Raw genomic sequence first — 16,240 nt, forward strand, 5'->3', positions numbered from 1 at the left:
CTGGTAAACTGGCCGAGCACGCTCAGTCTGGTGGACTTTTAGTGCATACAGTGAGAGAGAGACGATTTTCTGGAGGTGCCACTATCTTAAAGCTGAATGTATTGTTGTCAGTTTTCTATAGAGGTAGCGGTATATAGAAAAACATTCAGTTATTTATGTTTTSATATATAGGTGTTTCTATTGTATGAATGTGAAATACAATGTGGTTTTAATGTGAAACCATACACTAAGACAGGGTTATTTTTGGAACATTTTTGAATTCTGCTTTAGGTAAAGTGCATTTATGTTGTGTAATTTAAAGTGTGCACTTGTTTGATGTGAATATTTTCAAAGTACTAACAAGAAAATAGACAATTGAACAAGAGAAAAAAARCATTCTTCAGAATAAAGAAAGCGCCAGAACKTTGCAGACGTAAACTTGTGTCCGTTCTTTTTACTATTGCAGGCCACCTCAGCTACACATGCACTCTGTCTGCACACGCATCCACGCATGCACATACACACGGACAAACACACACTAATGTTCTCTCTCTTGTGTTTGTCAGCAGTTCATCGTGGCCCTGTCATTCGCCTCCTTTACCAAAGCTCTGTCAGGGACCTACATGAAGAGTGCCATCACTCAGAGAGACACTTTGACCTGTCCAGCTCTCTCATCGGACTCATAGACGGCAGCTTTGAGATGGGTATCAACAATAACATTGAGTTGCTTGAGAATTCATGTAGTAAAAACCAGATACAGACTACAGTATAATCTATTTTTTTGTGGTTCAATCAGAGTCTGCTCTCAATACTGTCCAGTTTTATAGTTGTTCCTATTAATTGATTGACTGGCGTTTGTCCATGACTCTACTGTCAAACCCCTAACATTGTTTTATGTGCTGCTATGTTGTTGCAGCCTAGTATCCAAACTGATATGCCATTTTTAGTTTGAAAAAAAAAAACTGTGTTTATAATTTGCGAATCCTGGCTACTGTAGTGTTGTGGTTTCTTGCAGGTAACCTGCTGTTCCTGGCTGTGGTCAGCCATTTTGGGGCGAAGCTGCACCGGCCCAGGCTCATTGCTATGGGCTGTTTCCTCATGGCTGTAGGATCCTTCCTCACAGGCCTACCACACTTCTTCATGGGACGGTAAAACAACTGAAATACTGGTTAAACTTGTGCTTGTAGAGATACTCCAATGCGGAGGATCGTTCGACTTTAGAAATAAATAAATGTATCCAGTTGTTGATTAATCTCAGTTAATTTAGAACTAAAGTCTTGTGTAATTGCTCAGGCCTGCTTGATTAGTTTTGGGGGACATACATGTTAAGAGAAGGGATAAGAGATGCTATAACTGTGAGTGGGTAAAGTTGGACCAGGTGCAGAGAAAGAGACCGAATATGAAGCAGTGGTTCCAACCAGTGTCTCCACCCCTCAAGGCCCACTTAACTGCAAGGCTCCCGGTTGCCTACATCGTAGTTGAAACCCGCTGGCGAAAAAAGTGTTATTGGTTGAAGTTTCTTGTCCTCCTCGTTCCGCTGTGAACGTACCGCACCAGCCTCCGTGTCAAGGCGTCCACCTTTCCCACAAAGGGGTGAGTAGGATTAGGATGAACGAGGATGGGTTCGGAGTTAAACGTCCCTTTGGCCTATGAATGCCTGTCAGCCTCGGATTCCAGCAAAACCTGCTTGAGTGAGGTGGGACAGGGCGTGTAATGTGTTCCGGAGGGTTTTTTTGGAGAAGAAATCAGGATGTCGTCGAGGTAAACAAAGACGAACCCGTTCACATATCCCTAGAGTGTCATTGTTCAATGCTTGAAAAGACTGCGTTGAGTTCGATATTCCAAAGGTCATGACTAAATACTCAGTGACCACTCGGGGTGTTTAAGGCAGTTTTCCAACTCTCTGCCCTCTGATTCTCACCAGATTTTAAGCGTTGCGGAGGTCCAGTTTTGTGAAGAATTGGGTTCCTAGGCCAAACTCCAAAGGCGGCGGAACATGGGGTAGGGGGTAACGATTCTTGATCGTAATCCTTTCCAGCCCTCTGTAAATCGATGTAAGACTGAAGTTTTGGGTCAGAGACAGAGAAACAAGGGATGCGTTTAGACAGCCTGCCCTTTATGATATTTTTTCAAACTAATTGGTCTTTTGACCATTCACATTAGATATTTTCGCATCAGCTCTTTTTTCAGCCGCATATCTGATTGCTCAAAAGACCATTTACTCAAAAAAATTACTGAATTGGGCAGCCTGTCTCAACGAAGCATAGAAAACCTGGAATGCTCCACCTGAAATGTTCTCCTGTCAGTCCTGATGTTGAATGGCATTAAACACACTTTTTTTTGTTTTCTCTCCCATCCCCTGTGGGTTTTGTTGAATGAAACTCGAGCACACTGGTAGCACTAAAGACGTGTGAGTATAACTTTTTCCAGGTGGTTGAACCTGCCCTGTGGGTGCGGTGGGGATATTCCTGGGAGGTTTCCATATTCACAAATGGTCTAATTTCAAAACCTAACTTTTTTCACTTTATAAATGAGTTTAAACAATATGGCAACACTTTAACTAAATGAAAAAACAAAAAGGCAATTAAAACTTGTATTATTAATGAATATGATTTGTTTGTTTAGGATTCCTGGCAATGTAAATAGTTTGTTTGTATGCTTTGTTTGCATGTGACTATTCCTCTTGTTTGTTGATATTGTTAATAAATATATAAAAATAAATAATAAAAGTAGAGCATGACGCTTGCAACGCCAGTGACCACCCATAAGTAAATGACAGCAGGTTTTATTGTAAGTCGCTTTGGATAAAAGCGTCTGATGAATGACATATATTCTTTTTAATATATTCACTTACTTGCTATACAATGTAGAGAGAAAAAGGGTCAATTCAAGAGGGAGCTACGAAATTGGTCCAAACGTCGTATTCTTGGCCTGATGTCATTAGAATTCCATAGAATTAATCATTAGCTTTTTCTCTACAATATTATACATTCATATACTTGTACTTGAACAGTTTTAATAAATAATAACGATCATTTGCTATGACCATTGCTAGTTTAGACTGCACCGCACTTGGTTGTATGTGTTTCCAATATTTGGTGTTGTGAGGTTMAATTCTCAGAGTAAATCGTCGGTAACTTTTCAACCATTTATGGTAGAGACATTGGGTTTAGACTATTGTTTTCTGACATAATGTTCTATTGATTGGGCATATTTGTAAACCTTGAATGAATTAAGAATTTTATGGGTGTACACCCTATATATTTTTGGCTATTTTGCCACCAGATGCTTTCCTATATCGTTGGTRTAATATAAAATACAAATACCAAATATTGTGTTTTATAAAGTCACTAGCTAGGTTGGAAGAATGAGACAAACAAGGTGATTTTTTTTGGTGTGTTTACCTCCTGAAAGTATAGTCTTTGCCACAGTGGGCTATAAACTATTTTGGAGGACATATTGACCAAATTCAGACAAGGAGGGCCATAGCCCACGGAAGAAAGCACTAATGGATCTACACTACCGGTCAAAAGTTTTAGAACACCTACTAATTCAAGGGTTTTTCTTTATTTTTACTATTTTCTACATTGAAGAAAAATAGTGAAGACATCAAAACGATGAAATAACACATATGGAATCATGTAGTAACCAAGAAAGTGTTAAACAAATCCAAATATATTTTAGATTCTTCAAAGTAGCCACCCTTTGCCTTTGCACACTCTTGGCACACTCTGATGTTACGGTTTGTTGTTGGTTTCTTTTTGTTTTGTAGGTTTCACATAAAGAAAGGTGTGGAACTCAGAGCACACTGCGCCTTGGTCCGTCTCTACACACAGCCGTGACAGAAGATTCCTCCACGACAGGACCAAGCAGCGTGCCCGGGAGGAGWTGGCATCCTGGTCTTTGGAGGCGATCGAGGAGAGAATATCCTGGACTTGGGAGGARGTCTTGGCAAGACACGAAAGGAAGCAGACCCAAGGAGAGAAGGGAGAACAGCAACAACRCCGGGGTTCGCGGCCACAAGGAAAGCCCAAAGAACAGGCCCAATTTTTTTGGGGGGTGGCACACGGGGTGGTCGGCGGAGCCGAGGAATGAGCCAGAGACCGTCAGAGAGTCAAAGGAGGAACTCGAAGAAAGATTCTGGAGAGAGGTGGTGGCGATGAGAGTGCTGCAGCGCGGGCGTGCTGAGGAGCGTGACACCAGTCTGGTGTCATCTGCACCGGTTTCACGCATCTGGCCTCCAGTGCGCCTCCCCAGTCCGGTACGTCCTGTGTCTCCTCCACGCACTCGCCCTGAAGTGTGTGTCACCGTTCCGGTACAATTTGTGCCGGCTCTACGCACCAGGTCTCCAGTGTGCCTCCACAGTCCGGTAAGTCCTGTGCCTGCTCCCCRCACTCGCCCTGAARAGCGTGTCACCAGTCCGGTGCAACCTGTGCCGGCTCCATGCATCAAAGCATACAGTGCGCCTCCCCAGTCCGGTAAGAGTGTCTGGCCCAGTGCTCCGGTTGTCTGATAGATGTGGAGAGTTAACACCTTTAGTTGCTCCACCTTTTTGCTTTGCTTCCTGTCTTTAAGTTTGGTGTSGGTTTTTCTTTTGTTTGCCTCTTYTTGGGCAGATTTAGTGGGTCTCATGGTGGGTGTCTTTTAGGTCCCAGTTGTTGTTACTAGTCAACTTTCAGTGGACCCCCATAGTGTCTTTCAGAACCCCTCCTAAAACCTGTTTAGTTGTGGTTGTTGTCAATGACTTTGTTAGTTCCCTCTTCTGTTTGAGCAACATTTCTGGTTTTCCTGCTGGCGAATATAACAACAAACAATGGAGTAAAACAAGCTTATATTTTGGGTTGGATGTTGCATCCAATTGTTAATATTTTAATCGATGGCATTTCCTTAGAATGCTCATTAGTTTTTCAGTTGATAATCTTGTTTTTTATCCTCTTATGTTTGTTGTGGTAAATATGTTTATTTTCATTGTTTATTAGTATTTTCCTGTGAAGCCAGTGTGTTGCATCCATGTCTGAAATGTGCTGTATAAATAAAGCTTGATTTGATTTGAACATATTGTAAAACAAATGAACCCAATGACCAACCAATCAACAGACTCTTGCTAAACCAATGAACAAATATGTGCAAAAGAAACATATCTTGGTCCGTCTTAGTATGAAAAACAGTATAAATTCAGTATATCTCCCACTATGTTAAAATAGTGCATGGTATGTACGTTTAGTATCACTTTTTAACCAACACATTTGTTGAAGATTATTATTATTTTTAAATCAACAATACATCAAAGGATTCAACTATTAAACATTGAAACAAACAAATGGGTCAAACAGATCAATCCCACTTTTCAAGCCTGCTGAAGGCGTGGTGGAGTGGTAAACACCACCCCCGGCTCTACCAGGGGCTGGAGGTGGTCTCTCACAACTCTGCTTATGTCATGTTCTGTTGCCTTGCAGTTCCATTTCTTGACTGCCCCTGCAACACAGAAACACATTGTCATATTATATAAAACACAAAGTAATGGATTTGGAACATCTATGGCCTCAGTTACACCTGGCACCTAAATGTGACTTCTGTCATCTGATCACTCCAAGCTGCATTAGGCCTGGATGCACAAAAGTCACAATGTGTTCGCATTAGGTTTAGATCTGCCAGGATGGGCATTGTGTTTGGAATTTGAGTCAGGCCACAGAATATGCATAAGCAATGTAAAGAGATGGGGTGAATGAGTGGGGAAAAGTACATTCTACACAAATGACCTTCATATTAACAATCAACTAATGTGTGTGCCTGAGGGGAAATGTACTTTCCTACTGACAAAATGGGTGAGACATTACACCAAAACCAGTGGACAATTTGCACTGCTGCTGAAAAACATCTCCACAGCATGATGTTGCCACCACCATGCTTCACTGGGATGGTACCCATTTTCTCCAGACATGACACATGACATTCAGGCCAAAGAGTTGGTTTAATCAGACCAGAGAATCTTGTTTCTCATGGTTAGAGTCCTTTAGGTGCCTTTTGGCAAACTCCAAGCGGGCTGTCATGTGCCTTTTACTGAGGAGTAGCTTCCGTCTGGTCTCTACCATAAAGGCCTGATTGTTGGAGTGCTGCAGAGATGATTGTCCTTCTGGAAAGTTCTCCCATCTCCACAGAGGAACTCTGGAGCTCTGTCAGAGTGACCATCGAGGTCACCTCCCTGACCAAGGCCCTTCTCCCCCGATTGCTCAGTTTGGCTTGGCAGCTAGCTCTAGGAAGAGTCTTGGTGTTCCAAACTTCTTCCATTTAAGAATGATGGAGTCCACTGTGTTCTTGAGGACTTTCAATGCTGCATTTTTTGGTAGCTTTCCCCAGATCTGTGCCTCGACACTATCCTGTCTCAGTGCTCTAAGGACAATTCCTTTGACCTCATGGCTTGGTTTTTGCTCTGCCATGAACTGTGGGACCTTATATAGACAGGTGTGTGCCTGTCTAAATCATGTCCAATCAATTAAATTTACCACAGGTGGACTCCAATCAAGTTGTAGAAACATCTCAAGGATGATCAATGGAAACAGGATGCACCTGAGCTCACTTTCGAGTCTCATAGCAAAGGGTCTGAACACTTAAGTAAATATATTGGCAAAAATTTCTAAAAACCTGTTTTGGGTTTGTCATTGTGGGGTACTGTGATGTCATTATGGGGTATTGTGATGTCATTGTGAGGTATTGTATGTAGATTGATGAGGGTGAAAAATTATTCAATTTTAGAATAAGGCTGTAACGTAACAAAATGTGGAAAAGGTGAAGGTGTCTGAATACTTTGCGAATGCACTGTATATCGCTGGCAGAGTTTTCTACCGCTGGCAGTTTTGTACACAGTCATGTGATACGTGTTATAGAAAAGTTCAATCTAAGGAGAGTACATGGGAGGCACTATACTGTGTGTCTGCAGGTGTGTATCTGGTAAAAATAAAAAACACTGATACAGGTGCCCCTCCACCCTCTGGTGGGATGGATCATGTCTACAGAGAAACATACATTAAATTACTTAGATTTGTGTGTATTGGGTCTATGTTGTGAAATTGTTAGATATTACTTGTTAGATATTACTGCCCTGTCGCAGCTAGAAACACAAGCATTTTGCTACACCTGCAATAATATCTGCTAAACATGTGTATGTGACCAATAAAATGTGATTCGATTCGATCCTATTTATCAAATGTGCTTTTGGCTGGGGTCAAAATGACTCCAAAGGATTTGAATTTGTTAAAAGTCCATTTTGATACAGAAACACTAAACCATGATTTAGATTTATTAAGAAAAAGTTAATTGACAAAGTCATGAAAAATTGGAAGAATTTAATAAACCACCTTTTGGCTATGATCAAAGATATGCCTCTGGGGTCAAAATGATCCATGTCAGAAGTATGGTTCAATGCAAATGTGTTTGGTGTAAAGTTTATTTACATTTTTCACTCATTAAACACGAATCAATCAACACATGCTTCTCTTTGAACGACTTAATATAATATTCAACTTTTATGAAATAAATGAAAAATAAACGTTTGGTTCCTCAACTACGTTACCTACTCCAGTCAGCAGATGGCGATGTACGTCTTTTAGGTTCAGGCGATGTTGCCAGTGGGACGAATAATCTAGTGGACGGGACGCTCCTTCAACAACAACAGCTAGTCAGACACCTCGGTAGTTTTCTAGCAAACATAGCTACAACATTCACGCTCTTTACACTGTTTTGGTGTATATTAGTCGCTGTGTATTAAACACACTTCTGTCGTATGTACTTGTTGGCCCATTTAATGATATATTTACGTTGTTTGTCAGCTAGCTGGCTTAGAACTAGGCTAGTCGCTAATGCTAGCTAGCTAACATCCCCGACCATGAGTTCACTAAGTTACTCTCCTCCTGCTAAAGAAGAGGTGGTCTGCTGGACGGGGAAAGAGATTCTCGTTAAAGAGGAAGAGGAAGCTGTCACACTACAAAAACAAGTAGAGGATGAGGCTGTTACCGTGAAAGAAGAAGAGAAAGACGTTTCAGCGAAAGAAAAGGAAGATGCGTTCAGAGTGAAAGAGGAGGAGGATGTTACAGTAAAGGAAGAGAAAGAGGAGGATGCCGTTTTTGGAGTGAAAGAGGAGGAGATTACTGTCACATTGGAGGAAGAAGAGGAGGTTGGAGATTTGTTTAACACCAGTAAGTACCGTCTCTGCAGTCGTTGAACCAATATGCATTAAAGGGCTTCTACACTTTAATGTTGTTCTGTAGGAATGGCTGAAGTAACGTGTAGAACATCAAGAGTGGACCATCAACAAAACGTTAACAATTGATCAAATGCATCCATTGACAATGCCTGAAATACTGTAGTCCTCAATATCTCCTATTAGATTAGCCGAATATGTAGTCTTAAAGGGGCAATCAGCAGTTGTTACATCCATTTTGGGACTTATACATTAATGATATGTACCCATTGTTTCTTGAAGAATTCACTTATAAATGCCTCATGAGCTTAGTTCAACTGTCGTACCCCATCAGAACCCAAAATATACGCTTTTTTTTATTCCAATGTTTGTCAGTAAATATTAACAAACACTGTATATCTTCAAAACATGGTTAACGCTAGAATGTTGATATCATGGATGGTTGCATTTCTCCAGCCCCATCCCTCAGCTTTTTACCGAAACGGGCAGGGAGTATGCTTTGTTATTGTTTCTACTGCTGATTGCTGCCCCCGTTACTCCTCAAGGTCCAAGGACTGTATGTTATTTTCAGAGGTAGACTGGCTCTGGCAGGTAAAATAGTCAAATAATCCACCTAAATGTGAATCGATTCTCAATTGCGATACGTTTCTAGAAACATAAATTGCTGTACTTTCATATCACATCAAAATAGGTAACCAGTCGCGATGCCACAAAAGGTTAACCAAATTAGTTTCTCGTCATTTCTCCTTCCTTCAGGCTTCTTTTTCTTCTTTGGACTTTATATGGCGGTTGGTAACCAACTTTAAGGTGTATTACCACCATCAACTGGACTGGAGAGTGGACCTCAGTTCATCTTTTAATCACCCACGTGCGTATATACCAAGACAGTCGTGAAGAGAGCACAACAAAACCTTTTCCCCCTCAGGAGACTGAAAAGATTTGGCATGGGTCCCCAGACCCTCAAAAGGTAATACAGCTGCACCATCAAGAGCATCCTGACCGGTTGCATCACCGCCTGGTATGGCAACTGCTCGGCATCTGAACGTAAGGCGCTACATAGGGTAGTGCGAACGGCCCAGTACATCACTGTGGCCAAGCTTCCTGCCATCCAGGAACAATTTAATAGGCGGTGTCAGAGGAAAGCCCACAAAATTGTCAGAGACTCCAGTCACCCAAGTCATAGTCTATTTTCTTTGCTACCGCACGGCAAACGGTACCGGAGCGCCAAGTCTAGGACCAATAGTCTCCTCAACAGCTTCTACCCCCAAGCCATAAGACTGCTGAACAATTCATAAAATCGCCACTGGACAATTTACATTGACCCCCCCACCCCCCTCCCTTTTGTGCACTGCTACTACTCACTGGTTGTTTGTTACCTATGCATAGTCCCTACGCCCCCACCTTCATGTACAGATTACCTCAACTAGCCTGTACCTCCGCACACTGACTCGGTACCGGTGCCCGCTGTATATAGCCTCGTTATTGTTATTGTCATTGTGTTACTTTTTATTATAACTTTTTATTTTAGTCTACTTGGTAAACATTTTCTTCTTCTTGAACTGCACTGTTGGTTAAGGGCTTGTAAGTAAAGCATTTCACGGTAAAGTCTAAGTTGGTGTCTTGACCGATTTGTAAAAAACGGTTTGTCATAAAACACTATTTATATATATATATATTTTTTTTATGTTTCTGACACCCCTCCCCAGAGGTGTCTCATTATTGGGATTCATTGCTGATTCCTACCTGTAGCTCACTATGAGGTGTCTAGTGATACAGGTTAAGGGCCCTGTTGGAGGTTGGTGGTTGGTAGCGGAGTCGAGGGAACAAGAAGGGTTGGACACGGCCATGTTATTATCCCACACACAGTCTCTGTGGTTCATATGAACCATATTCCGGGGAATTAGATTTGATTACAAATCGCCCCTGTCTGTTACCACAGAAGGCTTCCATCTGTCCCATTCCCAGCTAGGTTATGAGGTGCTTTGTCGCCAGTACCTATGACTGGTGATAGGGGAAACCTCCATGCTTATTATAGAAAAAGTAATTAGGGGAAAACTATTTAGTAAACTGAAATAAAATAACAAACCTGTTTGAAAAATGAAAACTATCTTTGACTCCAAAACTAAAATAGCCTAAAATAATAACCAGCATGAATTATGTTAAGTTTGAATAATTTCAGTCTTAACTTTGGGCAAAAATAGAATTGTGTTTTAAATATTTTTTATGTGGTTTTAAAGCTTCTGAACCTGGTGGCTGGTAAAGGCTGCAATGGGATGGCAATGTTTCAAATAGCTAGTGATAGTGATACACAAGCTAGGTCTATCACCAGAAATACTTTAAGAAATGAGGATATTGGAAACTCCTTTCGATTTGTATTAACAGCTTAAAGAAAAGAACATTGGCATGAATTACCCTCTGTGAACAAGAAGCACAACATTATAAATATTTTCTAAGATGTGAGGTAATTAACTTGTTCTCTGTAATATCGTATAGCTTTGCAATCGTGACATTACGTACTTTTAAGGAAAATAGGCATGTTTCTCGACTCATACCCTGACTTTAAAACGGGATTTCGTGAGAATTAGCTTAGGAACTGCGTGTCACAGCATGACAATGTGAACGTGATTGTTCGACCGTCTCTTGGACGGGCGTTATATAGGCTTTAACCTATTTCTGGAATAGTTTTTATTTGAAAACGTTTTTGTTTACTTGGCTGCCTATTGAATTTGGAATGCACTGTACTGTTCATCTCTGAAACTCACTGAGATAATTCCTTTGTTACAGCAGTAGCAATACAGGGATATAACATCTACAGAAAAGACAGGAATGCTTATGGGGGAGGTGTTGCTGTATGCAGCGCATTCTGAAAGTTTTCAGACCCCTTGACCTTTTCCACATTTTGTTACGTTAAAGCCTTATTCTAAAATTTATTAAATTATTTCCCCCCCTCCCCCCTTTCATTTAGCTAATTTATTTGGCACACCTGCATTTGGGGAGTTTCTCCCATCCTTCTCTGTAGATCCTCTCTAGCTCTGTCAAGTTGGATGGGGAACATCACTGCACAGCTATTTTCAGGTCTCTCCAGAGATGTTAGCCAGAGCCCGAACTTGAGCCCGATCTATGTCACTCAAGGACATTCAGAAACTTCTACCGAAGCCACTCCTGCGTTGTCTTGGTTGTGCGCTTAAGGTTGTTGTCCTGTTGGACGGTGAAACTTCACCCCCAGTCTAAGGTCCTGAGCACTCTGGAGCAGGTCTTTCATCAATGATCTCTGCACTTAGCTCTGTTAATATTTCCCTGGATCCTGACTAGTCTCCCAGTCCCTGCTGCTGAAAAACATCCCCACAGTATCATGCTGCCACCACCATGCTTCACCGTAGGGATGGTGCCAGGTTTCCTCCAGACGTGACTCTTGGCATTCAGGCCAAAGAGTTCAATCTTGGTTTCATCAAGCCAGAGAATCTTGTTTCTCATGGTCTTAGAGTCTTAAGGTGCCTTTTGTCAAACTCCAAGCAGGCTGTCATGTGCCTTTTACTAAGTGGCTTCCGTCTGGCCACTCTACCATAAAGGTCTGATTGGTGGAGTGCTGCAGAGATGGTTGTCCTTCTGGAAGGTTCTCTCATCTCCACAGGGGAACTCTGGAGCTCTGTCAGAGTGACCATCAGGTTTTTGGTCACCTCCCTGACCAAGGCCCTTCTCCCCCAATCGCTCAGTTTGGCCAGGTGACCAGCTCTAGGAAGAGTATTCCATTTAAGAATGATGGAGGCCACTGTGTTCTTGGGGACATTCAATGCTGCAGAATTTGTTATGGTACCCTTCCCCAGATCTGTGCCTCGACACAATGCTGTCTCTGAGCTCTAAGGACAATTCCTTCGACCTCATTGCTTGGTTTTTGCTCTGACATGCACTGTCAACTCTGGGACCTTATATAGATAGACAGGTGTGTGCCTTCCAAATCATGTCCAATCAATTGAATTTACTACAGGTGGACTCCGAACAAGTTGTAGATACATCTCAAGGATGATTAATGGAAACGGGATGCAACTGAAAGCAATTTCGAGTCTCATAGCAAAGGGTCTGAATACTTATGTAAATAAGGTATTTCTGTTTTTTACCTGTTATCACTTTTTCATTATTGTGTGTAGATTAATGAGGATTCTATTTTTTTTWATCCATTTTAAAATAAAGCTGTAACGAAACAAAATGTGGAAAAGGGGGAGGGTTCTGAACTTCATGAATGAACTCGGTTTTATTTAATTTATTTAACTCCCAATCACGGCCGGTTGTGACACAGCCTGGACTCGAACCGGGGTGTCTGTAGTGACGCCTCAAGCACTGAGATGCAGTGTCTTAGTCCGCTGCGCCACTCAGGAGCCCCATAATCATGTTCTAGTGCTTTCCCCACCTAAAATAAGTCTTGGTCAACCAAGAGTCGTCTGTTCTTTCTACCAATCGATTGGTTGAAATGTTATGTGTATTTTTCCATATATAGACACAACCTATGTGTTTTAATAAAATCAACTATATGGACGGAACTGGTCTGATGCTTTAAGCACGCTGTTTGATCAAATAATTAAGACACACAAATGACTCAAGGGAGCCAGAGATCAAGATAACCTAACCAGAAGGAGAAAAATTCTGCCGTTATGCGCCTGAAGTTTCCGGTAATGGTTTGCAACCTCCATTTGGAGTGCCAAGTTATCTTTTTTTTTTTTTTTTGGGGGGGGGGGTTGGATCAGCTTAATCTTGCGGAAAGAATGTTGCTTCCAATGTAATTGTCTGCATCATTTCCAATCCCCCATATTTTTTTGGGTAAATATATATATATGCCAAGTTATCTTACCATTTCTACTGATCTGCGTGCCAGTTACGATTTTCATAGATACATTTTACTGGAACAGTTTCATTTAATTTATAATAGTATCTCAAAATCATTGTCTGTGATTAATCTACATTCTATCTAAGTCTAAATGAAAATTATACAAATCTAAAAGTAACTTTTGTTGCCATTGCCAACTATGTAAAAATAGTCTACATAAAGTCAACAAATAAAAACATTGCAGCCTGCAGGTAGAAAGTATCCTGATAAAAATAAATATCCTATAAATCACATTGGCTGATGGCCTGTCTACAACGAACTTGAAACATTGTATCAACTATCAACTGGGTCGGCCCAAAACTCAAGATAGCAAGCTTGCAACATTGTATAAAATATTCTGGGCCCTCAGAGTTTCCCTCGCCAGTGAGTTTGGGACAGACACAGCTGTCGGCTATTTGTGCAAAGAATAAGAAGTAATTAGGTATTTTATGACTTTTCCACTGGATCAGAGCATTACATTTTTCCCTTTTATGCCGAGTGGTTATCGAAAGGGCGAGAGCTGGCAATATTTTACGAAAATACTTTGAGGAACTATTGTCATTCGCAATTGATTTTGATTAGACTTTGTTTACTTGCTGTTGGAGGTGAAGAAAATTATTTTGGGAAGCTCCACAACTCATTAGTGGTGGTGCGTTAAGACAATCAGAAATACTATCAGACATTCCCAAATGGGCACATTTATAGGCCTACATTTGCGCGCAGGCCAGGTAGACTAATTCTACTGCTATCAAATCAAAATGTATTTGTCACGTGCGCCAAATACAACAGGTGTAGACCTTACAGTGAAATGCTGACTTACAGGCTCTAACCAACAGTGCAATTTCTAAGTTTAAAAAATGCACTCTACCTACGTAACATTTAGTTTCCTTATATTACGCTGGGAAACCCGTTTTCATGGGCACAGAAATMCTAAATAATTTCAGAGTTTGCTAAATCCAATGGTTCTAACCGAGAGTCACCTTAAATTTGTTGACAACACCCAAATGGATACTGTCATTAACGCGGTTCTTCAATAATTACAAATAATTCTTAATACTGTAGCTGTTTTGTTACAGTCACATGTTCAACTATCATCAGCTGATCCAGGAAATAATTTTCTGAATGACAGTCACATGACAAACATCATGACATGCAACAACAACCAAAGTGCTTCTTCATTCATTATTCTGGTAAAGACAGTTATGCCGTGCTCCATGTTGGATCCAACATCCCTAACAAATTGATGTTTATAATGTGTTTTTGTCTGCTTGATTTACAATAGGGTCTTGTTAGTCTGTTTGCACACAGAGATACTTAGCTCATGTGTAGAGAACTGTTCCTTGATGGATAGGCTATTGTACAACACACCGAGCTATTTTCCTTAATTCATGACATTTAGAATGACAACACATTACAGAGTACTCTAGTGGGATTATTGACTAAATTATCTGGTGATCAGGTTATGTCATGACAAAGACATTTTAGTTTCCATGTTTCACCTGAAATATTAAATTATATATAGTCATAGGTCTATGTTGTTAGGTGAAGTTATGGGTCCTACAGTAGGTCTATGTTATAGTTATGGGTCCTACAGTAGGTCTGTTATTGTTAGGTGAAGTTATGGGTCCTACAGTAGGTCTATGTTGTTGTTAGGAGAAGTTATGTTAAACACTTAGTGGACAAACCCTCATTGTCAGGCTGATGGCAAAGCTAGTCAAATAGCATTTTAAGTGTTTTTTTTAAAGTATTAAGCAGTTGATTTGCAACAGTAGCACAAAGATTATATTAAGCAGGACATTCAAATGAGGTTTACAATTATAATCCAAAAGTAATGTGAAATGCACTCATAAGCAACCTGGAAATGGAGGCTATATTTGCTGTCAGCCTGTGACAAATCCCCTGAGTTTTCCCCCACAGTGGTGAATTAGTGAATAGACACAGAGCTTAATGTGAGTTTCCTTGAGTAGCACTCCTGATCTTGCGCTGATAGTGTGCTGTAATATTCAGAATACATTGTTAAAAACTAAAATCTTGGCTCACCATTTTTGTTCCAGGGAGATATACTACATCCATAACTAGTAGTTTCCTCATTAGCAGATATACTACATCCATAACTAGTGGTTTCCTCATTAGCAGATATACTACATCCATAACTAGTCTTAATGAGGAAACACTAGTTATGGATGTAGTTATTCTGCTAATGAGGAAACACTAGTTATGGATGTAGATATCTGCTAATGAGGAAACCACTAGTTATGGATGTAGTATATCTGTAATGAGGAAACATAGTTATGGATGTGGTATCTTGCTAATGAGGAAACCACTAGTTATGGATGTAGTATATCTGGTAATAGGAAACCACTAGTTATGAATGTAGTATATCTGGTAATGAGGAAACCACTAGTTATGGATGTAGTATATCTGCTAATGAGGAAACCAGAGTTATGGATGTAGTATATCTGGTAATGAGGAAACCACTAGTTATGGATGTAGTATATCTGGTAATGAGGAAACCACTAGTTATGGATGTAGTATATCTGGTAATGAGGAAACCACTAGTTATGGATGAGTATATCTGGTAATGAGGAAACCACTAGTTATGGATGTAGTTATCTGCTAATGAGGAAACCACTAGTTATGGATGTAGTATACTTGGTAGAGGAAACCACTAGTTATGGATGTAGTATATCTGGTAAGAGGAAACCACTAGTTATGGATGTAGTATATCTGGTAATGAGGAAACCACAAGTTATGGATGTAGTATATCTGGTAATGAGGAAAGAACTAGTTATGGATGTAGTATATCTGGTAAGAGGAAACACTAGTTATGGATGTAGTATACTGGTAATGAGGAAACCACAAGTTATGGATGTAGTATATCTGGTAATGAGGAAAACTAGTTATGGATGTAGTATATCTGCTAATGAGGAAACACTAGTTATGGATGTAGTATATCTGCTATAATGAGGAAACCACTAGTTATGGATGTAGTATATCTGCTAATGAGGAAACCACTAGTTATGGATGTAGTATATCTGCTTAATGAGGAAACCACTAGTTATGGATGTAGTATATCTGGTAGAATCTTTGCTAATGAGGAAACCATAGTTATGGATGTAGTATATCTGGTAATGAGGAAACCACTAGTTATGGATGTAGTATATCTGGTAATGAGGAAACCACTAGTTATGGATGTGGTATATCTG

At 40.5% G+C, this 16,240-nt stretch overlaps 1 protein-coding gene across 4 annotated transcripts in view; it reads left to right on the forward strand.

Moving 5' to 3' along the window:
• The first annotated feature begins 7,603 nt into the window (after positions 1–7,603).
• The window catches only part of LOC112069533 (gelsolin-related protein of 125 kDa-like), a 243,717-nt gene continuing 235,080 nt past the window's right edge, over positions 7,604–16,240 (forward strand). The window contains exons 1-2 of one of the 4 annotated variants that reach the window (XM_070438577.1): positions 7,604–8,171; positions 8,933–9,820. In XM_070438577.1, coding sequence (XP_070294678.1) covers positions 7,862–8,171; positions 8,933–8,982 — 360 coding nt within the window. In that variant the 5' untranslated portion in view covers positions 7,604–7,861 and the 3' untranslated portion in view covers positions 8,983–9,820. Of the gene's footprint in view, positions 8,172–8,932; positions 9,821–16,240 lie in introns of those variants that run through there. The other 3 variants (XR_011475353.1, XM_070438576.1, XR_011475352.1) reach the window with 3 other exon arrangements.

The sequence above is a fragment of the Salvelinus sp. IW2-2015 genome, unplaced genomic scaffold, assembly GCF_002910315.2.
Source record: "Salvelinus sp. IW2-2015 unplaced genomic scaffold, ASM291031v2 Un_scaffold1042, whole genome shotgun sequence".
Taxonomy (NCBI): Eukaryota; Metazoa; Chordata; class Actinopteri; order Salmoniformes; family Salmonidae; genus Salvelinus; species Salvelinus sp. IW2-2015.